This window comes from Mesocricetus auratus, unplaced genomic scaffold (assembly GCF_017639785.1).
Source record: "Mesocricetus auratus isolate SY011 unplaced genomic scaffold, BCM_Maur_2.0 Super-Scaffold_100003, whole genome shotgun sequence".
NCBI lineage: Eukaryota > Metazoa > Chordata > Mammalia > Rodentia > Cricetidae > Mesocricetus > Mesocricetus auratus.
Genome location: NW_024429188.1, coordinates 64,758,265 through 64,783,746, shown reverse-complemented (window position 1 = coordinate 64,783,746; position 25,482 = coordinate 64,758,265). Strand labels below are relative to the sequence as shown.

Below are 25,482 nucleotides of genomic sequence, written 5' to 3'. Positions count from 1 at the left end.
GAATATTAATGAATATGTATTTGTTTCTATCTGCAAGGATGTCTGCATTACCATGAGACAATTTTTCCCTCAACACAGACATATAATGAAACAAAATGTTTCTTTTATTCTGCCTTTAGGTTGACAGATAATGTCAATCCATTATGCTGATTGTGATTGTATCCAAACTAATTGTAAATTTTTTAATAATTTATTGAGATTAAATATATATTAACACTGTTCACTACTTAAATTCTTTGAAATTTTCCTGTTTCCAATAAAGTACATGAAATAAAAATAAGCTTATAATTTAAAATATACACTTAATTGGAATTATAGTGAAAATAATATAGAAATGTATTATAAGAAAAAATATTTGAACATCCCTGTATAAATATCCCTTTGTGATATTTTACATCCTTGAACAGTGTGTGCAATTTTAATTTGAAAACTATTAGCAAAAATAAAAGTAAACAAAAAAATTGACAAATGGGACTATAATAATCTGAAAAGTTTCTGTTCAGCAAAAGCAACAATCAACAAAGTGAAGAGTCAAGCTGTAGAATGGGAAAATACATTTACAAGCCACTAATCTCCTAACCTGTTAATACTCAAAATACATGAAGCATTTGATGAATCAAACCAATAACTAGGCTGAAAAGTGGATAAAGGAACTAAATATACATTTTCAGAGTAAGACATACAAAAACAACAGATACATGAAAAACAATGCTTTATATTATTGATCATCAAGACATAAAAAGTAAAAACATTATGAAATGTCATTTCATTCCTATTGAAATGATTATCATGAAAAAGAAATCATACTACGCATTGTTAAGGACATAGAGCAAAGGGAAACCTTTACTACTGTTGAAGTGAGTATAAGTTAATAAGGAGTATGTTGAAGAAACAAAATCGGTCTCTTAGGAAAATACCTAAAATCTATGTTCACTATACCATTATTTGCAACAGGCAATATAATATAGAATCAATCTAAGTGACCATAAACATGAGGAGAGAAAATTTGAAATGTATATAAGGTTAAGAGTATTTAGCATTTAAAAAAATGAAAAACATTAGAAATCTTTTCATTTGTGATAACACAGATGAGTATGGAGGACACAATGTTATGTGAATTAACAGAAACCAGGCACAGAAACATGAAGAAATCATCTAACAAGTATAAAGAACACATGTGAACATATATACATATATATGTATCATGATATGTGCTACACGTACTCTTTTACTTTAAAGTTCTTTTAAATAATCAATCTATAAATTATTCAAATTATTGATTTTTATCTGCTATTGAATTAGCCGTAACTTTAGATTGTACACTTCATTGCATATTGACTGAAATATAATTAATTCACAAGGTATTGCTTTAAAAAATCAAAACCTACATCTATACACCACATTCTGTTCACTTGTATACTTTATAAGGACTGAGAATGAAGTACATTATTATATTGAAAATAACTTTGTAAAATAATAAACACTTTAGTTTTACTACTGATTGTCAATCATGATCTATATTATCTTTAAAATTGTATTTTAATTGTAGTAAATAGGTATCTGCTGTAAGAAGACAAAGGTCTTATTTATGCTTCTGAAAAGTGCTAAATACTATTTCTACATTTATGGTATATATATATATATATGTGTGTGTGTATGTATATGTATATGTATAGGCATTGTCATAAAATCAATTTCTCTTTTTGTTTACATTTGTTCTCTGGGTTTATGCTGCTGCTGTGTTTTCCTGTCTCTCAAACATTTGAAGCAAAATTGAAAGTTCAGTGATGAAAATTTGCAACTTCCATTATAATGAAATTCTAGTATTCCATACTGTGGTTCTTACTCCCTCCTGAATATATCTAATAAATGCATGCCTAACAATTAGGGAATTAAAACTAGCAGACACTGGAACATAATGCTCCATCATAGATACATTACATATACAGACAATTAATGTTTGACAACTGTGAAAAGTCAAATGAATGGGAAAAGGAAAGTCTCTTGACTCTGAACTAATTGTGTATCTTTATGAAAAATATTAAATATTAAATTTAATATTAAAAATATTAAAATGACTTCACTCAACATATTTTTATCATGCACCAAATTGTCAATCTTAGTATCAAACCAAAAGTGATTAAATTTCTAGAAAAAATGATAATGAAAAATATCTGTGACTTTGAGTGACACATGATACTTGGAAAAAATATTACTTGGACTTCATCACAAATGTGAAAAAAGCTTCTGCTTTCTGACAACTGTAGAGGGCAAGGTTGAGAGAAGATAAAGTAATTTGCTAAAGTTTTAGTTGATGAAGGACTCTTGTGAATACTATAGAAGACTGCTCAAAGAATGAGAACAATGCAAATAACACTCATTTATAAACAGGGAAAATATGATTATACACTTCACGGAACACATGTGATTCACAAATCAGCATATGAAAAGATGTTTAACATCTATGCCACCACATCTCTGTTAGGATGGTTACATTCAAAAATATTGTGCACAACAAATATTTTTGCTGTTGTTAGCATTGAAAATAACAACATGTTTGAGAAATAGATCTTTTTTCATTAATTTTTATTTAATTTGAAAACAATATTATGGTACATACCAATCCCAGTTCCCTCTCCCTCCAGGCCTCCCACTTCAACCAAGTATGTCCCCATCCCACCCTCCATCCTCTCGCCTCCCATGGAGGATCATCAAAGTATGTCACATCATTCAAGGCAGAGCTGAGTCACTTCATGCACTAGGTAGGGAAAAATACTGGTTCACTTAGAAAGGCAAGCATGCACCTACCATGTGATCCAGCCATTCCACTCCTAGAAACGTTTTCTAAAAGAGATGAAAACATATGTCCTTACAGATACTTGTGCACAAAGCGATCATAGCAACTTTATTCACAAACACAAAAGCACAGAAAGAATAAGTTATTGAACTTACAGAAAATATATCAGTATTCAGTAAAAAGAAATAGGAAAAGCACTCTTGATATTTACAAAGTGGATAAATTTCTAAATATTTTAGCCAGAAAAAGGATAAAGACAAAAAGTGGTGAATATAAAATGATGTTGTTCTACAGGAACATAAAACAGATTAGCGGTTGCCAAGGGACAGAGGGTGGAATTACAGATGCATAGACATATGACAAAACTTTGGATATGACCAAAAATTGATTATCTGAGTGACAGAGGTGATGTCAAATGTGTATAGATTTATTAAAGTTTGTTGTGTATAATGGTTTACTAATTCTTTAAAATAATGAATGGGATACGTGCTTATTCAGATAAAAATGTCAGGCTGATCCTTCACCCCTAACTGACACACCACTAAGCAAGAAAATATCAATTACTGTCTGTAGCATGGCTAAGTGGTTAACGATGCTTGCTATGCAAATCTCGACACATGGAAGAAAGAGAGAACCAACTCCACAAATTTGTCATCTGATTTCCGTATGTACTTGCAGGTAGTACACACACACACACACACACACGCACGCACGCACACACTCACTCATTCACACACACATGCACACATGTGCGCGCAACACACACGCACACACACAAATAGAAACACACATACACTCTCACACATGCACACATACAATTTACACAATTTTAAATTAAAAGCTCAAAAGAAATAAACTGCTTATGCATAGCTTTATGGATACTTTTAACTCAATACAACAATGTCACATTTGTCATTGTGTGTGGGTCTGTATGTGCGTGTGTGTGCATGTTTGAAGAAACAATACAAGGAATTATGTATATGCTCATATCAGGAAAGTTCTAAACAATTCTCAAAGAGCTATGTACAGCTTGAGTAACAAACAAATTCTGTGATAAACATCATCTCCTGTAAAGAATGAGAATTTACTGTCCACTAAAGCATCACAAAATAATAGAGCAGACACAGAACTCATTGTGCCAGAAGTTTATACATTATCATCTGAAGAAATGTAGCTATTTAATGTAATGGAAATAAGCATGTAAATATACTTACAGAAGAAAATATATGGTGTATATGGTACAACATAAATTTCTTACAAGAAGAAATACCTATGGTTTTAATACATATAATTTTTATAAAATAAATAATATAAAAATATTACATAACATATAAGAAAGAAAATACACATACAAAGGAATACTATGAATGGAAATTGCCTAATTTCAAAACTCATAGTTTACAGAAACATTCATAAAATCATAGATTCTTAAATATTATTTTGTATGAGTTTTTTTTATAGATTTCTTTCCCATTTATTTTTTGTGACATAATTTCAAATATAAGAATGTGAATAGGAATTTATAATTCAAAATTATAAAAAAATTTAAAAGAGAACATTAAACTTAATCCTATAATAGAGTATTATAGGGTATGTTAAAACTGATATTTCCTAAAATATTCATGGTTGCCTTAATTTAAGGCACAATTCACTTTGCTTTTAGTGTTTCAACATTGATTAATTAACTTTTCATTTAATTGGGTAGTATAAGATAACAAATAATTACTAAATGGAAAATAAAACTCTGAAAATATATTCAATATTACTACTAATCTAAGAAATGGATGCTTAGAGCATTGTGACAATATTTAGGAAATATTAGTTAAAATGACAGTAATCTCTTGAAATATTTTGAGTTATATTTGATTTGTTATTTGCATTTAATATGTCAACTTGTTTCAATCAATACATGTAATTTCAAAAAGTATAAATTGACCTTAAAATTCTCTTAATTTTGAAGCAAATCTGGGATACACAGAAAGTATTTTGGCAACCCTGGGACCCATAGTGTGACTGTCTATAAAAAAGTCAACAAAATTTGCTGCATCCCATTATTTGCTGGAGAATCTGTGTTCAATAAATCAAAAATCAAAATGTAGATCCAATTAATTCAGCTTACATGGTAAATAAGGTGATTCAGTATGTACAGATGGAGAGATTAAGAAATAAATGTTCCACAAAGAAACAGGTAGCTACTAAAATAAAAATTTTAATATCTATGGTTATAGGTATAGCTCAGTGATAAAGCGCCCTTACATGTGTGATTCCTTTATTCCACACCCACTTCAAGAAAATAAACAAACAAATCTAGAACTTAACTCAAAACTGATTCAAAAATAGTAATCATTGATGATACAGAAGTTAACATGTAAATTACACAATTAAATTACTATAAAAGATAAGTATCTTTGAAATGTTTATTATTGTAGCTGTAGATAAGTGGCAGTGCAGTATTTATCATGCATCCCATTGATTTGAATTATTGTTCACATAGTATATGTTTTGATAAAATTACAAAACAATAAGGGAAAGGTAAGCATGTTCAACTTAACATCATATTGTCATCCATTACTAATGTGCCTGACACAGAAAAGACACAGGCATTATTGGTTGAATGTTGGAATGGATGGACTTTTCTAAATTTTAAATTATAAGAACCTTCATGGACATTTGAAATATGTATAAAATTACAAAATACCATAAGGCTTAGTTCATACTCCAATTTCTAGGAAAATATCCTATGTTTTGAAGTGCCTTAGGAGACATGCTATAGTTATTAAATATGTATTTATATGTAAATGTATGTTTATCTTCCCACAACAAAACTCTACTTAAATATCTGAAGGCAATTATTATAACAGAATATAGAACTATTAAAAAAGGAATTGATTATTTCCCATGAAAACAGCTATAAATCAGTAAATTATAAACTATCACATGATGTTACAGATAAATCAGTATACATAAAGAAGCAGATGTATACAAGCATAAGGAAACTTCTGGAAGGAAATTCAGCAAAGTGTAAAAAATGGTTATCATTTGGTTGTTAAAGTTAAATATTGACTATCATCATAATCTTCTATATTGAATTTAATGTTTAAATTGTACATAATATTTGAGAGTTACAGATAAATACAAAATCATTTTCAAACTAACAATGCATTTCTTAACTTAAAATTATGTGACTGAATAAAAAGCACAAACTATATAATGAAATAAAGTACTGCAAAAAGCTCATTTTAATATAGTTCATCATTTGAAATTAATAATGGAGTATATTTTATATTTTAACATAGTAGTAGTTATAGTCTATAACCAAATTTAGAGAGCGAATGTGGTTAAGTGGGTTATTTTCTCATTTGTATGCCAAGTCACCTTTATGGATTTTTCTGCTTGTCTGGAAATATCAAGATATCTTGCAATCAAATCTTTAACATATTATAGCCTGTGAATTTTTATTTAAGTACAGATGGGCAATTCTGGTCATTCATTAAAATAAGTGGGGCTAATATGTCCTTACCTTTCAATGAAATGTAAACACTGGTCTTTTTGGTTGTAGCAGAAGTGAATCCTGTAAATAAAAACAGCAAATATCTGTTTTTTAAGTTCATTTAGCAAAAGTTTGTTTACATATTACTGAGATTGTAAATCATCCTTTAAAAAGGATACAATTCCAAATTAGAAGGAAACTGGTGGCAGATGACATCCTAAACACTTACAGATGATGCACTTGCGTTAGAACAAATCCCCCCTCCCATCGCGCTGTTAGTGGAATTGAAACCTGCTGCACAAAAGTCCGAAACAAATCCTCTGCTTTAAAAAAATATATATATATATTTATTTATTTATTTATATATATATTACCTTACATTTGAAAACCCCTTTGTTTTTTCTAAAATTTTGCTACAAGCATTGAAAAGGACTACGTGGCAATTTAGCAATAAGACTACAATTCTATGCCAGGTTTAAAACAGAAATACGATTAAAAAAATGGTGTAACTGACTCACGGCAACATGGGTTCGCAAACCTTGTAGATGGAAATAAACCAGGCTTGCCAAACATCACAGACAGGACTTATTAAATCTGCTACGTGGAATGCAATATGCCTGCTGTCTAGCCCCTCCCCCCCCCCTTTGCCAATAAACGACTCCCCCTTTTCCAGTGTGAAAACACATGCTCATGTAATATTTAGAGAAAATCATGTTTGTTTGCGTGTTTCCCCCCTCCCCCAATCATCCAGTCACACTATCCTATGACGCCACTTAGAGCGTTTTCACTCATTTTCCGCCCCGGTTAACAGTTTGTGGTGGGGAATTCAACCGAATGGGAATGCAGGATGGGCAGTTGAGCTAACGGGCTCCTTGCGTTGCTAGGAACCATAGCTGGCGTTTTTACTTCATGTCTACGCATTTTTTTTTCTCTCCCTTTGAATTAAAAAAAAAAACACATAAGGAGAGAATTTTGGGAGGGGGAGGGAACCCGTCATTGGGGAAGGGGGGGTTGGTGCCTCATCCACCGAGGAGCATCTGGGAAGGGAGGAGGAGCCGAGGGGCAAGAGCCGCTACCTCCGGCCGCTCGTTGGCTGGATCGCTCGTCACTCCGGCCTGTCCACCAAATGGGGCGCCAGCTAGAGGCACTCTGGGAACGACGTTGACGCGAGGGGTGTCACCGAAGGGAGGGGCTCGCCAGCCTAAGCCAGGAGACCTGTCAGAGTCCGGGACTGCGCCATTCGACTGCGGCACGACTCGTCTGTCCCCTGCCTGCTTCTAGGCCGAGACGAGACCCCCGAACAGGCCTTGTCGCCTAGGCCCTGGGCCTGTTTCCGCTGCCGCGGCTTCCTGCGTGTGGCCTCCGTGGCCCCGCCCCTGCCGCACCTCCGCCTCCGCAGCCACTGCAGTCCCTGCCGCTGCGGGTCCCCTGCCACCGCCACAGCCACCGCCGCCGCCGCCGCCGCCGCCGCCCCCGCCGCCTGAGCTGCCCGGGCCTTCGCATTCGCCTTCAGAGCATCCGTGAGTCATTTGCTGCCCATCCCTGGGGACGCGATCTCTGGTGTCACCACTTAAAAAAAAAAAAAAGGAGGTGTGCGGGGGGCTAGCGGCATGGCGGAAGCGGATCCTAAAATGGTCACAGAACCTGCCGCCCAAGGGGTTGCTGAAGAGGCCATGGCTAGCTCAGCTAGTGATTCCGGGGAAGAATCTGACAGCAATAGCTCTAGCAGTACCTCTAGTCGCAGCAGCAGCAGCAGCAGCAGCAGCAGTAGCAGCAGCAGCAGCAGCAGCGGCAGCAGCAGCAGCAGTAGCAGCAGCAGCAGCAGTAGCAGTGGCAGCAGCGGCAGTGGCAGTCGTGGGTACCGAAAGAAGAGGGTCCCTGAGCCTGCCAGAAGGGCCCCAAGGCATCCCTCCGGGAAACATTTCCTGGATAAGCTACCCCAGGCAGTGAGAAATCGGGTGCAGGCCCTCAGAAATATTCAGGATGAGTGTGACAAGGTGGACACCTTGTTCTTAAGGGCAATTCATGATCTGGAAAGAAAGTATGCGGAGCTCAATAAGCCTCTCTATGATAAGCGTTTTCAGATCATCAATGCAGAGTACGAGCCTACAGAAGAAGAATGTGAATGGAACTCGGAGGAAGAGTTCAGCGGTGATGAGGAAATGCAGGATGACACACCTGATGAAATGCCGCCCTTAGAGGGTGAGGAAGAAGAAGCCTGCAAAGAAGCTGAAGTAAAGGAAGAAGAAAAGGATGTTCCAAAAGAAGTTCCTGAGGCAAAAGTCGAAGATGAAGCCCCCAAAGAAATTACTGAGCTGAAAACTGAAGAAAAAGAAATTCTAAAAGAGGTTCCAGAAGAAAAAGTTGAAGCAAAGGAAGCCTCTGAAGAAATGCCTGAGGTAAAGGTGGAAGCAAAGGAAGCCTCTGAAGAAATGCCTGAGGTAAAGGTGGAAGCAAAGGAAGCCTCTGAAGAAATGCCTGAGGTAAAGGTGGAAGCAAAGGAAGCCTCTGAAGAAATGCCTGAGGCAAAGGTGGAAGCTAAGGAAGCCTCTGAAGAAATGCCTGAGGTAAAGGTAGAAGAAAAGGAAGCCTCTGAAGAAATGCCTGAGGTGAAGATGGAAGCAAAGGAAGCCTCTGAAGAAATGCCTGAGGTGAAGATGGAAGCAAAGGAAGCCTCTGAAGAAATGCCTGAGGTAAAGGTGGAAGCAAAGGAAGCCTCTGAAGAAATGCCTGAGGTGAAGATGGAAGCAAAGGAAGCCTCTGAAGAAATGCCTGAGGTGAAGATGGAAGCAAAGGAAGCCTCTGAAGAAATGCCTGAGGTGAAGATGGAAGAAAAGGAAGCCTCTGAAGAAATGCCTGAGGTAAAGGTGGAAGAAAAGGAAGCCTCTGAAGAAATGCCTGAGGTAAAGGTGGAAGAAAAGGCAGACTCAGCAGATTGTATAGAGATAACTCCTGCAGAAAAAGAAGACCCCAAAGAAGTTCCCCAGGCAAATGCAGAAAATAAAGATCAGCCTACAGAAGAATCTAAACCAAGGGCTCCCTTAAGAGAGGCTCAAAAAAGAGTCCCTGAGACAAGGCCTGAAAGAGGTAATGTTAAAAGGGCTCGAAAGGGAAAACCTAAGAGAGAAGATCCTAAAGGTATTCCTGACTACTGGCTGACTGTTTTAAAGAATGTTGATAAGCTTGGGCCTATGATTCAAAAGTATGATGAGCCCATTTTGAAGTTCTTGTCTGATGTTAGCCTGAAGTTCTCAAATCCTGGCCAGCCCATAAGCTACACTTTTGAATTTCATTTCCTGCCCAACCCATACTTCAGAAATGAGCTCCTGATGAAGACATACATAATAAGGTCAAAACCAGATCACTATGACCCTTTCTTTGCTTGGGGTTGGGAAATTGAAGAGTGCAAAGGCTGCAAAATAGATTGGAGACGAGGAAAAGATGTTACAGTGACAACCATCCGGAGTCGCCCAGCTGCTACTGGAGAAATTGAAGTCCAGCCAAGAGTGGTTCCTAATGCATCCTTCTTCAATTTCTTTAGTCCTCCCGAGATTCCTTTGATTGGGAAGCTGGAACCAAGAGAAGATGCTATCCTTGATGAGGACTTTGAAATTGGCCAAATTTTGCATGATAATGTCGTCTTGAAATCAATCTATTACTTCACAGGAGAAATCAATGATCCCTACTATCATGATGTCAGGGATTACAGAAACAGGAAGTACTACAAGTGAAAAGGGCAAGCTGAAAGATTTTTCAAGAATGTTAAAAAGTCAAGAAGCAAGCAGAAGTAAAAGATTCACCTAACCTTGTAAAAGATAAAACTTGTTCTATAACCTGAATACTATTACTCCTTATAGTCTGGTGTTTTCAGTTTATCTGGTAATGTCCTAAAAAAACTGTCTTAAGCATCTGTTTATTCTACCTTGCCTATTGTATCGTAATATTCTTCAAAATATGTAAAGTGCTGTTAATTTTCCAAAGCATGTTTTGTTTGGTGCTAATGTGTTGGTTTTGTGAAGAAGTCCTTATGTCATGTTCCTATTAGACTGTACCTGTGCAAATCATCAGACTTGTTAGACAAATCTTTGCCTGAAAAAGCAAAACTTTAAATGCCAATTGTATATGTGTTTTCTCTTTCTTTTTTCAGCCCAGAAGATTAAGGACTTAAATCTGCTTGCACTAGTTGTGCCTTCATTACTTTGCCATAGAAATGTAGTAATAATACTAAGGCATTCTATTGTGAAATGTAATTGCTTGAGAAAAAAGATGATAATATATTTAAAAATATCTGTCAGTATCACATTAGGCTTTTGTGGGTTTGTTTATGTGATGTATTGGTCTATAAGCAAAGATATTATTTACCACTAAAGTGTTAAATATGATACAGTATTTTAAAAAAGTTGCATCATTGTATATTGTGTAATTGAAAACTAAAGAAAGTATATTTTGTTTGTAATGTGTTCTACTTTGCCATTTGTTGAAAATTATTACATTATTTGATTTTTGTGTTCTTTTATTGCACAGTAAAGTAAATAAATGTCAAATAAACTGTTACGCTATAAGATGTTGCCTTTTTCTCTTAATTATAAAAATTGTGAATATCATATAAAGTATAGAATACTAAGTTTTTCACTGTTTAACAAATATATGACTATTAACACTCTGATATATTTCCTAGATCATAATTCTTCAACTTGAAGATACCAATGGACATACTGGAGAGGACTGGGACAGGAGAAAGAGGAGATCATGAAGGAAGAAGGGGAAAGTGGAAGTAGATAAGGGAAAGAAAAAAGGGTGAGAAAGAAGTAAATGGGAGGAAGAAGGGAGAGAAATGATGTGTGTAGGGAAGGGGAAGGTAATGAGGTAGGGGAGGAGAACAGTTGGGAGGAGAAGAGGGAGAGTGTTTCACCTAGAAAGATGTGAGCTGCCGATTTCAAATTCCCAGGGCCTGCCCGTCCTTCGATCTGAAGAAATTCACACTATCATGACTTTTGTTTTTGTTTTTTTATAGGTGACAGCATTTTTGAGCCATATATCACAGCTGGTCCCAAGGTAATCACATCTGGAAATTTGGGGTTGAGTCTAGCAAGAGGACTAGGTTCCCTAAATTCAACTTTATTAATGTGCTCTGCACCTGGTATAAAGGGTATAAGGACATAACAAGCACTAGAAATAATAAAGTACACTATTTCACATTTACTATTTTTTCATACAGATGTTATTCCTCAAGATGATAGGAAACAACTGACAGGAAGAAGAGAGGATTATAGAATTTCTGGGTCTTGGAACATGAAATTTGGTAATAATCATGCCAGACCTCACCATGTTTCTGTATGTTTCCTTTTTTATTATGAAACACAAAGAAATGGTGCTAAACTTTAGTAACAGTTCTAAGAAGCTTGTTCCATTCCAGGTAATAGTTTTAAAGTTTCTGACATCGATGTTGTCTAGCAGCTACAAAATATACCCACTTTGGAAACCTATACAGGCACAAAATAAGGCATATTATATAGTTCAGTACCTTCCCTTTATTCTTTTTTAATAGCAATTTTCAATCACATGTATGGAAAAAGAAAAAGATATATATATCACCCATGACATACATACTTAACTAGTTAAATATACTTGGGTCTTTAAGTTATTATATAACTATCAAGAAGAAATTGTTTTTAGGCAGCCAAGATGCCCTTTTAATTGAGATGTTTGCACTCATCAAGAGTCCTTAGAACATAGATGACCCATCCTCAGATGAACACTCAAGAGTTAATTATAATCAGTACTTAGACCAGTTATGGGTCTCTTCATTAACTAATACCCAGCATACAAAGGAGTTTCTCTGACCAGAGTTGGAAGCAGAATAAATCTAGGGGAATAAACATTGTTAATGTGGTTTGTCAGCATGACCAGTTAGCATGTGCATATGGCCAGCCCTAGCAGAACTCTGGATTATTAAGGTCAAAAATATAAAAAGAAGACATGAAGATAGGATGGATGTGGGGAGCTGTGATTTTGGGGGAATTGGAGGGTGGTAATGGTGGATGGCTATGGTTAAAACATGTATAAATACATGGAACTTTCAAAGGACATAAAAAATTTTAAAAAAATTATAGGGCAGGTTTACTTGTATGGCAGAGCCAAAATGAAGACTAATAAACAAATGTAATGTGCATTGTTCTGTGGCTGCATAGGTTGGTTAAGTGGATGTGTTTTGTAGCTGCTAGGCAACAGCTACAACAGAGCCTTTAAAAGTTTTACCTAGAGTGAACAGCCTTCTTAGAAAGCCTGCTAAAGTATAGCAGCTTTTCTCTGTGTTTTTTATAATGAAAAAGGAAGCACACAGAACCATATTACATTAAAGTATGACTTGCTTGCTAATGGTGTTTTATTCTCCCAGTCCTTCACTCAAACCCAAAGGTGAATTACATTGGTTAGGCTAACTGGAGTTTCCTGCTATTTGTTTTACTTTTAAGTGTGGATACTGGGGAAGGGATGAGATTATAAACATAAAAATAAAAGGTGTGTAACAGTGATATTAAGATTCATGAAACAAGCAGTCTGCAGCCTGCTTCAACTCCTTGGGAAGAGTCACAAGAGCAGTTAAACCTGTTAGCCTGCAACATTCATGGGCAGGCATGTTTTGTCTATTGCAAACAAAAGAACCCTTCTGAGAGTGAAGCCAGTGTCACTATGAGAAATACGAGGCAGGGTCTTCCATGCCTTTCTTTTGGTCTTCATCCTTTTTTGCTCTTCCTCCAAGCTGACGCCTACTGCCCACTTCGATGCTGCCAGCATTAGCAAAGAAGTAGCCTCTGCCACTTCGTCCTTTTGCTCTTTCTCAACAGTTGATGCCATCTGCTCCATGAGGAGTTGATTCCTGTCCAGATCTGATCCACCCTGGTCAATCTAAACATTTGCTATTTTCTTTAACAGGCCAGGCTGAGAGGACAAGAGATTGTCAGCGCAGCAGCCGCCACAAAGTTGGCTAAAGAAGTCACAAATGAGCACATAGAAGTTGGAGGCAGGAGGGTCAGGAATTCAGAGTTATCCCTGACCACAGAGCAAGTTTCTGAGCATTAGACTGGGCTACTTGAAAACCTGTCTAAAAGATAAATAGGCATTAGAGAAGTGGCTCAGTGGTTAGCACACTTGCCTCTGTTTCAGAGGAACTAGGGCCTGTTCCCAGCAACTATATGCCTATTCATAATCCTTTTTAAAGTCCAGTTCCAGGGGATTATGAGCTTCCTTCTGACCTTGGTAACCAGAAATGCAGGAAATGCACATACATACATGCAGACAAATACTATACACATAAATTTATTTAAATCTTTAAAAAATAAGGTAATCTGTAAATCATTGAACAATCTTGAGTTGAGTGAAAAAAACCAGCACAAACTGTGATAATGCCCCACAGGACTCACTGGTCATATAGGTATATTTTCACTTTAGATGCTGTGGGGGTATTCACTGGAAAAATAAAATTGGAGTTGAATTTTTCTCAAGAATTACAGGATCTGGGATATGTTTGAAACCATCATAAATAATGGCATACTATTAATAAATTATAATGAATTAATTAAAAATTCATTAAAATAAATAATATGAGTACAGTGTGGGGTTTGCTGTTATGACAGATACAAAGCTGAATATCCTGAAAGTGATGGGTATTTAAATTTTGATAGGAGTGGTAAACTTGAGAAACACGTGAAAAAAGCTACAAACAAAATTATTAGGAGGAAAATTGTTCAACTATACATTCATGTTACATCCGAACTTGTATATTTTAAAACAAATGTGTAGCAGATCTAAGCAAATGTTACAGTGAGATTTGATCCTTAGAATATTTGGAAATTGACAATTGCAAGAGTAACAGGAGGCCAGAGGGAAATAAAGAATGACATTCTAAAAACCAAGATAATCACATTTTAAATGGGACATTCAACATAAAACAAGTTTCCATGTTTCTGTTCACATTTCACTGTGTTTGAAACAAATTCATGGAAAAAGGAATGTTCAATTGTGGTATTTTTTTAAGCTGGGGTTTATTTTGAATGCTTTTCTAATTCAGAGATGAGAATGATGCTAAACTGGAGAGAATACAGCTCTAGGATGAGAATAAAGGAAAGGCGGCTAGCTGAGATCCTCACCCAAACATTTAGGAGGTCCATGAGGAGTTTTCAATTTCTCAAGAGGACTTTCAACATCTGACATCAGTGCATGATAGAATTTGGCAGAAGCAGATTGCCATTTCTCGGACTACAACTTCAGCAAAATCACGGTATTTAAAGGTTTTGTGTTATTCTCTTTGTAGCCTATAGTTTAAAGTAGAAAAAAATGAAATGCTAAGTATTAAAACATGTAGTACTTATAAGAAATAATTGCAGCAAATTTCCCAAACCATCTGCAGTCATTGCTATGTAATTTAGTTATTACAGCATTGTAAAGCTGTAAGAGGAAAGCAGAAAATTCTCAGACCTCTCCACAAATATGACATTTCCTTGTGGACAGATATACTTAGAGAGCCAATGGGAGGATTTTGGTTTGCTTCAGGTGGGTTTTGGCTCTAGCTCAAATATAGGAAGTATTTAAGACAAGTTGTATCGGATTTGCCTACATTATTTTGCTTTAAAGACATTATTATACAATGGTACTTTATTGTGAACTTGCAATATTCTGAATATGCCTTATGTTCTTCACAGACTTGCTGGACCTCACAGCCAGAGTTAATACACCTTGAGGTCACTTAAGACTGCTAACTTGCTATGTACTCTAACTAGCTTTTAAGAGAACTATGTAACATTCAATCGTATTTTCCTTGAATTTCCCATGTAATCAGCTTTTACAGCCTAATCTAATGCATAGCTGTAATCTAAATTATATTCTTACCATGCTCCTGACCCAGAACAGTGCATGTATTTCATTTTCTGAAAACAGCAAATGCAGAAATTGAAAACAACGTACTAAAGTGCACCATGAAGGCTGAAAGAAACTTTTCTGGATATCAGTTGCTAAACAATGGTATTTGCTACCTGAATCAATTATGATCAGTTGGTGCCAGTGAGAGTCCCTTGTAAAAATGTTAAAGATTTCTTTTCTTTCTATTTCTTTTTTTTTTTCATTTAAGTTAGAAACAAGCTTGTTTCACATGTCAATCCCAGCTCCCTGTCCCTTCCCTCTTCCCCTGCCCTCCCCCCAGGCACCCCAGTCCCCCACCCAATCGCCACTCAGATCCCCAGGAAGGGTGAGGTCCTACATGGTGAATCTCCAGAGTCTGTCATTTCATCCAGGTCAGGGCCTAGGCCCTCCCACAAGAGTCCAGGCTGAGAGAGTCTATTTGCAGGCCAGGGATAAATACTACCCAAGGCTCCATAGATTACCTAGACCTCACTGACATCCACATTCAGGGGGTCTGGGTCAATCACGTGCTTTCCACACAGCCATCAATCTGGAGTCCAAGAGATCCCCCTTGTTCAGACCAACTGTTTCTGTAGGTTAAACCAGCCCAGTCTTAACTCCTTTGTTCATCATTTCTCCCTTTCTGTCACTGGATTCCAGGAGTTCAGTTCAGTGTTTAGCTGTGGGTGTCTGCCTCTGCTTCCATCAGTTGCTAGATAAAGGTTCTGTTTCCTAGACTCTCTGGCAGTGGGATTGTGTGCTGGTACTCCCCTGATTCATGTCTGAAATCCATCTATCAGTGAGTACATACCATGTTTCTCTTTGTGTGACTGGGTTACCTCACTCAGGATGATTTCTTCTAGTGCCATCCATTTGCCTGCAAATTTCAAGATTCCATTTTTTTTCTGCTGAATAGTATTCCATTGTGTAAATGTACTACATTTTCCCTATCCACTCTTCAGTTATGTAAAGTATCTTATTCCTTCCCTATATGATACATTCTGCTTTTCAATGAAGATAGAGTGAAGTTCTTTGTTAGGGACGAGCACCACTCACACACACACATGCACACAGACACAAGACAGACTTCATGGAGGTAGAGATTCACAGTCCTACAGACAGACAGGATGGAAGACATAGGAAGTAAGAAATATAGAATTCAAATCTGGACTCACTCTTGGCTAAACAAGTCCAAGGGAAAGTGCTTTTATTTCTTTTAGTAATGGGGGACACAAATTCATTATTGGTGACAAGGAGCTAATCACTAATATATGAAGTTCACACATTTTATAATTATGTGCCACTTGAATAAAGTAGTAAAATATGGAGTTAAGTGTGTTCCCTGGCAGAATGGATCCTAAGTATAATCCCAGAATTTAGGAGGCTGAGGAAGGGGATTTTAGGAAATCAAGGTTACTCTCAACTATGCAATGAGTTCCTAGGCAGCCTGCACTACATGAGATACTGTCTCAAAATGATGCTAATAATCGTAAACATGAATTAAAATAAAACTGAAGAACTTTTAGCAACAAAATCATACAAATTATTGTATATTATGGTTTTGCATTCAGTTCCATTTATACAGAAAAAAACTTAATCATAATGAATTATTTCCCATAGTGATCTTATTAAAAGTGTAAATGTTTTTCTCTTTAATAAAATAGTAAGATTATTAGGCATATTTTCCTTTTGACAACACTTATTTAACAGCAAGTTATGACTAATATGTTTAGCTGTGAAATTTGGAAAATGTAAAAAGCAATATAAAATTATTCTCTTCATTTTGAGCAGTTTTGGATCTCCATAGTAGTCTGCATCCGTTGCAAAAGGATGCTTTGGTTAGAGTTGAAAGGTATACTTATACGGGCATAAGGATAAGTATTTAGGATGCAGTTAGGGATTACATTTTTTTAGGGAAATAGAAAGAGGTTCTCTTCTAGGGTCTGTGACCTTTTCAGCTACAGATGGCTGGTTTAAGTCCCATTGACAACTGTTGGTCTCTCATAAGGTAACAATGCTATTTTACCACTAGGAAATATATCTCTGGGCATGTCACTGTGGTTTGTGAGCTCTAAAGATGGATAGGACCATCCATTACTTCTTTCTGCGTGGTGTCTTCAGAAGTCATGTCTTCAAGTTTGTGAAGACAATGGCCCAAGTGTTCACAGGGTACTCAAACCCATTGATACATCTACAGTCCAATGCTTATGCCTAAAGCTCAGGAAACACCACAATAGAGGTGACAGATTGTCAGAGCCAGAGGACTAGGATGTCACTTCCTAGATATTGTTGCCTACACATTAGAGCGAAAATGTACTGATAAACTTTCAACAATATGGTTGCCTGAACAAGATTGGCATAATCACAACATGAAGTGGCACGCTAACATGGATATTAGAAACTCCGCAAGTCCTCCCATAATATCTAGAGCCACAAGTGTTCTGATGGCTGAGGGGGAGAATCAGTTTCCTTGAGGGATGAACTCCCAACACAGTTTATCCAATCTCAAGTGGTCAGCCCTGAAGACATGTTCATATTGACATGTTCCATGTTCGGAATACAGTTGGTCTTAAGATTCGGAGTTTTGTTTTTCTCCTTCACTGCAGAAGAGTTTTAATTTTGATATTGCCACATTTGTCTTTTGTAGTTGTTGAATTTTACCACTTCTATTACAAATTATTTTGTTTATCTTTCTACAACATTTAGTTTTTACTTCCACCATAAAATCTTTTTTCAATGACATTCATTGACTGTCGACTGGCAAACATAATGATCTAGTTAATTCTGTCTTTTTCTAATTCATCTTTTTTGGTATATGAATTATTTCTAGTTGTTCATCTTCAGTTATTTTTGTGATAATATACATTTTTCAAGAAATGAATTTCTGAGACCTATAACATAAAATATTTCCTCATAAAAGTTGTTTTGTACTATTACTGACATTTCAACCTACGTTTCCCCATGAACTGCAGCACCACTTGTTTTACAAAACTGGGTTCTTGAATCTTACAAAGATAGTTAATATTATGACTGGTGTCTGTTGGAATTTGTAGTTTAATTGACAAATTCAGTATTTTCATCTAAGGGCCAGTGTGCCTACTCATTTTAATCGAGTCTTTCATATGTCCTTCAGGAGATTTTGTTTATGTTAAGTGGTTTGTACTTTTTAAAAGTCAGTCCGTGGGCCATTTTCCCCTTCTTGTATGCCGATTGCTTGAACTATTTGCCTTCTTAATGTTAAATCATGTCTAGTTAGAAGCTTCAATCCAGATTTGTCTCTGGGTGTTCACTTTCCAAATGATCACATCTGCTGAAAGTCATTTCCTTATTCAATCGTTGCTTCCCTTTACAGTCTCAGCCTTCATCATGAGAGCATAGCTCATCACAGGTCAGAATGATTCAGGAAATCTGTGAGTCAGAGATTTTTCTTGGTGATCTTAAAGTTAATTTCAGTTCAATTAAGCAGCTCACATCTCTCAAGCTACTTGTCTTTTGTCTCCGGAGGCTCTCACAGAGTGAAGATGATATGCTGCTGTGATTTCTTCTTCAGCTCCCTTTACAAGCTGTGAAACTTTCCTCAATCAGCTATTCTCTGCTGCCGAAGACCTTAATTAAATGGTCTTGGTTAAAGGTAAACTGTACCATACTTGATATGTTCAAAGAGGCATTGATTTGGAATTCTATATCATTTTGGTCCAAATTTCACTAATGGGAAGAAAGTCTCTAATCAGAAAGTTTATAGTACTCTGCAAATATATTAACTTGGAAAAATCTTTGTACAGCACAGTTATTAAGAACTTATCCAACTGAATAATGTTGCAAAAATAATGGTTTTGTGAGCAGTGACTTTAGTCAACAATTAAATCAGCTCAATTTTACCTAGAGGTAAAGGCATCCTTAATGACTAATATTTTAAATTTTTAGTCTGAAACAAAAATTATAGAAATTTATTAGAAACTTCCTTCTTGTCCTTCACTCATCAGGCTCCTAGGGTAGCATCCTACAATACTACATTCCAATACAAAAAGTATAAAATTAACAATGGACCAATATATGTGTATAGTGATTGCAATCACATAAAATTTGGCATGTGCATATGTGTGCAAATGTCTGTCATTCTGAGTAATTCCTTACCCAGGTATATTTGGGTAATTACTATGAATGTCAAAATTAAGGAGTGTTTTATTGCCATAAACAAAAATGCCCCCTGATACTAGCTTCCCTCCTCCTGTGTCTACTTCCTACCAATTACAAGTTTCTCTCACCCTCTGTCTCCGCACCCCCTTTCTTTTACTTGCTATTTTGTTTGCCTTTATTCTTTTTTGAGTCAGGGAAAAGGAGGTAAATGGCAATGACCTATATGGTTTGGGGGTTACTTGAATCCTTTTTGAATAACAACATGAAGGCAGGTGTCCCACAAAGGGAAGATTTGCAAGAAGACATAAGTTTCCTGGATGAAGTATTATCATCCCATGTCAAGTACCTCAATTTAAAACAAATTTTATATGTTTTGGAAAACACATAATGTATTTTTGGTAAACAGAAATATATTATCTGAGTTAAAATTTTTGCCTAGTAGGGTTCCCCTAATTCTTCCCGTTGGTCCCTTTCAAAATTTTCTACTAGCTCATCTCCAGTATTTATCTCAACCTCCAACACCTCTAACACAGTAAGCTAGAACCCTTGGAATTTTCATCTTCCTTCCTGTCTTTCATTCCAGTCTGTCTAGAATTAACCTTGCTACAGAGGCCTCCTCCCAGCCTAGCATCCAAGAAACACACTTCATCACCAAGGGCAGACTTCACCACACAGTAAAAAGATGGGAAAATGTATTCCAAGCAAGTTGAACAAAGAAACAAGAAGGTATATCTATTTTAATATCTGTCAAAACATGTAACAAATCAAAAGGAATTGGAAGAGACAAAATATATTACATAATCTTTAAAGGAAAAGTCCATCAAGAGGAAATCAAAATTCTAAAAACTTATGAACTAAACTGAAACACCAGAAGGTGGAAAGATCTCCTAAGCTCATGGTTCAGTAGAATTAGTGTAGTGAACATAGCCATGCTACCAAAAGAAATATAGCAATTCAATGCAATCCCAATCAAAGTTTCAACAAAAATACTCATGGAAATTGGAAAAATAATCTTCACCTTTGTATGGAATCACACACTTGTGCACACATACACACATACACATATACACACCCTAGATGTCCATCAATGGATGACTGGATAATACAAATTTGGTACATTTATATACTGGAATAGTATTTAGTTGTTACAAAAACTGAAATCATTCAGGTGAAAGGAACTATTATCCTGAATATGTTAACCCAAACCCCCAAAAGAAAAATGTTTCGAGTTTCCCCTTATATGTGGATGTTAGGCATTAAAGTTTAGATATATGTGTTTCAATATGTATAACCACAAATTTAGTTAGGTATTAAGGGACTATAAGGTGGAGGAGATCTTACAAGACAAGAGAAACAGAATACAATGTTATAAAGAGATAAAGGGGGACCTGGAATAATAGTAGTAAGTGGATGAATAGCAAGTCATGGTACAGATGGAATATGGGGTGGAACAACTAACATAAAAGACTTTTTTGAAAAGCCGTATGGAAATATATACAACTGTAGAAACTTCCTCAAATATATACATATATGAATTGAATTTGTAGTTATTACATAGCATAGACAATGCCTCAACTAGATATTTTAGGCCCCAAGTAAAACCTTCAACACCAGGAATGTGTTATCTCTTGTTGAGATGGTACCCAAAGAGCTCCTATAGATCCTTCAAACACCACAGTCTATTGCCCAAACTTCTGGTTACCCTCCATCCATAAGCTGATGGTAAAGCACGATAGATGAAGATAAGACTTATGTACGTCTTCAAATATGGAGAAAACCAACAAGTTCTCAGCTAGAAGAGAAAAGTAATCTTCAATTTCACCCAGATACAAAAATCTGTGACCAACAACAGAGACCTGCATTCAAGATAAACTGATGTTAACTTTGACATAAATAGTATGGGAATAGTCAACCAGTGTTTGAATGGATTTAAGGTTCACTTAATAAAATAGAACACATACCTCACACTATTAAAGTGGCAAAAAAACCTGTAAATAGGGAGGCCATAGGCCTACGGGAAAACTTAGTACTACTATACTTGTAAATGAACATAGCAATGAAATGATTCCTAATGACATATTTAGAATGTCACTCAATACTAATCATAGAAGTCTCTTTGTTGCAAGAGATGGCAAATTGCACATGTTTAGAGAGTGGGAGACTTTGAAGCAATCAGCCCCTAATGGGATCTATTCACCAAACCACTCCCCTCAAGACTCAGGGTTCTATGGATAAGGGGAAGTAGAACTATTCTAAAAGCCAGAGGTTGTGGATGATTCTAAAGACACAGTATCATAAGTCATAGTTGGACTCTAGGACTGAATTCATAGAGACTGTGGCAGCAAGCCTAAGACTTATACAGGCTCAAACTAAATGAAGTCTCAGCACTGAAAGGGGAAAGTGGACACAAAATCCCATATTTATCAAAGAAACTATTTGTAATTGATACCTGCTAGGAAAGGCAAAATGAATTTTCTTCACTGATGTGTCACTGAGTATATCAACCATTCTCCAGGGCATACATCATGTCCAAGAGTAGCTAGTTAACCCAAATTGGTGTCTGAATTTTTTGTGTGTCCTTTCATTTTGTTTTGTTGTTTTGTATTTTATATTGATTTTCTCTTTTTTAGTATATCTGTTTTGATTTTATTTTTTCTTGCTCTGTTGTTCATGTTTTTAAATTTTTTAGAGAATAAGAAAGAATATCACATTGGTTGGGTAAGTAGGTGGGGAGGAACTAGGAAGAGTGTGGGAGGGGAAATGTGATCAAAATATTTTGTATGAGAAAGTTTAAATAACAATGAAAATTCCTTGGATGTTTATTTACAGCTTTTTATGTTACCAAGAAAGATGTTAATAATAGTACAAAGCAGATATTTGAAATATATCTAATATAAGATAATCTCAGTTTCAAATGAAAAAAAAACTGATTATTCTCTCCCCATACATTGTCAGGTGAAAAACTTCCCAACTTCAGTCATAGGTCAGAAGAGAGATGACTATTGCTGTAAAAAGACACCATGGTCATTGCAACTCTTATAAAGGAAAACACTTAATTGGTGCAATAGTTTACAGTTTCAGAAGTTTAGTCCATTTTCATCATGGTGGGAAGCATGGCAGAATGCAGACATGGTGATGGTTACGTCTTGATCAGAAGGCAACAGAAACTGGACTGACTCACTGAAAATGGCTTGAGCTTTTATAAGAACTCAAAAGCTGGCCTCCACAGTGATGCATTTCTTCCAACAAGACCAAACTTACTTCAACTAGGATACACTTCCCAAGTGCCACTCCTTTTGGGACCCATTTTGTTTAAAACTACCACATTACACTCCCTGCTCCCCAAAGGCTTGTAGCCACATCATAATGCAGAAATGCATTCAGTCCAACTTCAAAAGTCCCCATAGTCTGTAACAGTCTCAAACTTATTTAAAAGACTAAAGTTTAAAGTCTTTTCTGAGATTCATCCAATCTTTTTAACTGTAATACTCTATAAAAATCAAAATTAAAAGAAAATACAAATCACATATTTCCAACATATAATGACACTGGATATACCTTACTTTTCCAAAACATAAGGAAAGGAGCATAGTGAGGAAATAGTGGACCGGACCAAAGCAAGGCTGAAAACCATCTGGGAAAACTCGAAGCACTGCATATTCATATCTGATACCAAAATGCTCTTCAGATCTCCAATTCCTTTCAGTTATGTTGACTCCAACACGTTTCTTTCTCTTGGGCTGGTTAAACCCCCTGTTAGCAGGTCTCCTTGGCAGGTATCCCATGGCTCTGGCATCTCCAACCTCCAGTTCTCCAAGACAATCCAGGCTTCAACATCACAGTTCACACAAGGGCCTCTCTAGGTCTCTATTCCGGGACAGCCCTGACACATTCATAGCCTCAGCAGCTTTCCATAGATACAGAAGCAAATTCCATAGCCACCTTCTATCTGGAACTCCAGAATTATGTGGCTGAAGCTGCCATGTTCTGCTGCTTGCTGATCCTGGAACACGGCCCCCTCAGTTAATCACTTAAATCAGATTTCAGTTTTATTTCACTGTCTAAGGTTAGCCATCCTTGAATTTTCTCTATAGACCAGGCTGGTCTCAAACTCAGAGATCTTCCAGCCTCCCCCTTCTTGGTTCTGGGAATAAAGAGGTGCACCACCACACCTGTCTCTAAGTTTTTATTTACTTTCTTTTAACAAGTTAGAAACTAAGAAGGATGGGAACTTGCCCTGAGGTCATTACTCTCTTAATTCAATCAATTAATTGTTTATCTCCTTGAATAGAGGATTTAGCTCTATTCCACTTCCTGGTAACCCTTTGTTCAAACTGTACATTTTGTGTTTTTTTAAATTTTATTTTCCAGTTTAAATTTAGATAAGAAACAAGGTTGCTTCACAAGTCAGTTCCAGGTCCCTCTCCCATTCCCTCCCTTCCACCCGAGCGCCCCCCCCCGTTATCCCCTCATTTCCCCAGGGAGGGTTTTTAAATGTCTGCTTGCTCCCTTTCATTATAAATATTCCTTAGAATTATCACTAATGATGGCACAACAGAGTCTACACTAGTTTGGATTGAGATTTCTTCTACCAATGGAATTAATCCATAGCTATTCACTTCAGACTCTGACAGACTCTTTGGACAAGGTAAAAAAGCAGTCACATTTTTCACCAAAATATCACAAGAACAATCTCTAGACAGCATACTAGAATCCTTCTCTGAAAACTCTTGAGTTAGCCCCCAACAGTACATCAAATCACATTCAGCACGACTATCTTCCATGTTCCTAATAATAAGGTCCATTAAACTGCACTGAAAGCATCCAACTGCTTTTTTAATCCACAGTCTCAAAGTCTGTTGTAGCATATTTTGATTGAACTCTGATACGCCTGAGACTGCTCAATAAAGTTCTATCTTGAGTCAGGGATTCAAGAAATTGGTCATAAAGAAGCCACAAATTTGTATATTGAGATGCCAGGTGACACTAGAGAAGCAGAATGGGTAGTATGTGACACAGCATAGATTAATAGCAGTAGGTTAATTTAAGTTATAAGAGCTAGTTAAAAGTAAGCCTAAGCTAAAGACAAGCTTTTATAATTAATGAAAAATTTCTGTGTCATTATTTATGAGCTCATGGCCAAAATAAAATTCTGTCAACAAAGCTCCATATTATTTCAAACAAATCATGGCCAAACCCTATCACAGCAATACCCCAATCCTGGCACCAACTTCTTAGTTAAGATTTCAAATGCTGTGAAGAGACACCATGACCATGGAAACTCTTAAAATTGAAGTGGTGGCTTATACTTTCAGAGTTTTATACTGTTATCATCATGGCAGGAAGCGTAATGGCCTGCAGGCAGACATGCTGCTGGGTACATATTGATCAGAAGGCAACAGAGTGGACTGACTCACTGGGAATAACTTGAGCACATATGAGATCTCAAAGCCTGCTCCACAGTGAAACACTTTTTCCAACAAGTCCACACCTACTCCAACAATGCCTCATCTCTAAATAGTGTCATCCCTTTAGGGGCCATTTTTTCAAACCACTAAAATGACCAAAGCAAAAAGAACAAAACAACTAAAACAACTGTTCTATCTTCCTAAGTACATGCAAAAACCCAGCATTAGAAGCATTATGTCACCACAAATCCAAGATGAAACAAGTACTTTAAAACTGAAAAACTATTTTACTCTACCAAACCTTTGGTGAACTCTTATCTTACATTTCTAATCTATAGTCAACTAATGTTCAAATTTATATTTTCATATTTTATTTTATTTATATTTATATTTTTTATATTTTATTTATTGCAAATTCTTACTACTGTTAATTTTCATGTCTGCTAATGTTATTTATAGGAATTTGACACTGTCTTCTGTCTTCCACAAGAACATGCCCTCATTTGTACATAGTCTCACTTGGAGCAAAACTGGTGTAACTATAACACATGTTAAGTAAATGAGAAGTACCCTATATTCTCTTTCATTCGTGGAAATTAAAAAAAAAATCCTGGCCTGAAAGTAGAATTGCAATAACTGAAGATTGAGATAGGATGCAGAAATGAAAGGAAGAAGAAGAATCATTGTGGGATATAAACAATTCATGGTATGTGTGTCTACCATGGATATATGCTGAAAAATTACATGTATGATTA

At 36.3% G+C, this 25,482-nt stretch overlaps 2 protein-coding genes and 1 long non-coding RNA gene across 8 annotated transcripts in view; 2 read left to right on the top strand and 1 right to left on the bottom strand.

Moving 5' to 3' along the window:
- Window positions 1-7,514, bottom strand: part of Fam133a (family with sequence similarity 133 member A) — a 37,742-nt gene extending 30,228 nt beyond the window's left edge. The window contains exons 1-3 of one of the 6 annotated variants that reach the window (XM_040744358.1): window positions 7,364-7,514; window positions 6,318-6,368; window positions 2,809-2,844 (exon numbers count right to left, since the gene is read on the bottom strand). The gene's annotated coding sequence lies outside the window, so the exon portion shown is untranslated. Of the gene's footprint in view, window positions 1-2,808; window positions 2,845-6,317; window positions 6,369-6,805; window positions 6,923-7,363 lie in introns of those variants that run through there. The other 5 variants (XM_021228657.2, XM_040744357.1, XM_040744361.1 and 2 more) reach the window with 5 other exon arrangements.
- LOC121140008 overlaps window positions 7,349-25,482 on the top strand; it is a 29,688-nt gene continuing 11,554 nt past the window's right edge. Inside the window, exons 1-4 of the long non-coding RNA XR_005876818.1 lie at window positions 7,349-7,807; window positions 10,966-11,084; window positions 11,302-11,342; window positions 14,356-14,565. This is a non-coding gene — a long non-coding RNA (uncharacterized LOC121140008). The remainder of the gene's footprint in view (window positions 7,808-10,965; window positions 11,085-11,301; window positions 11,343-14,355; window positions 14,566-25,482) is intronic.
- On the top strand, window positions 7,802-10,849 carry Nap1l3 (nucleosome assembly protein 1 like 3). Its single transcript, XM_040744356.1, has one exon. It carries the CDS (start codon window positions 7,898-7,900, stop codon window positions 10,016-10,018), a length of 2,121 nt encoding a protein of 706 aa, XP_040600290.1. The 5' UTR covers window positions 7,802-7,897; the 3' UTR covers window positions 10,019-10,849.

What these genes read in the sequence shown, in the direction of transcription:
- Nap1l3 (XM_040744356.1), top strand. Translation starts at nt 7,898, where the DNA reads ATGGCGGAAGCGGATCCTAAAATGGTCACAGAACCTGCCGCCCAAGGG.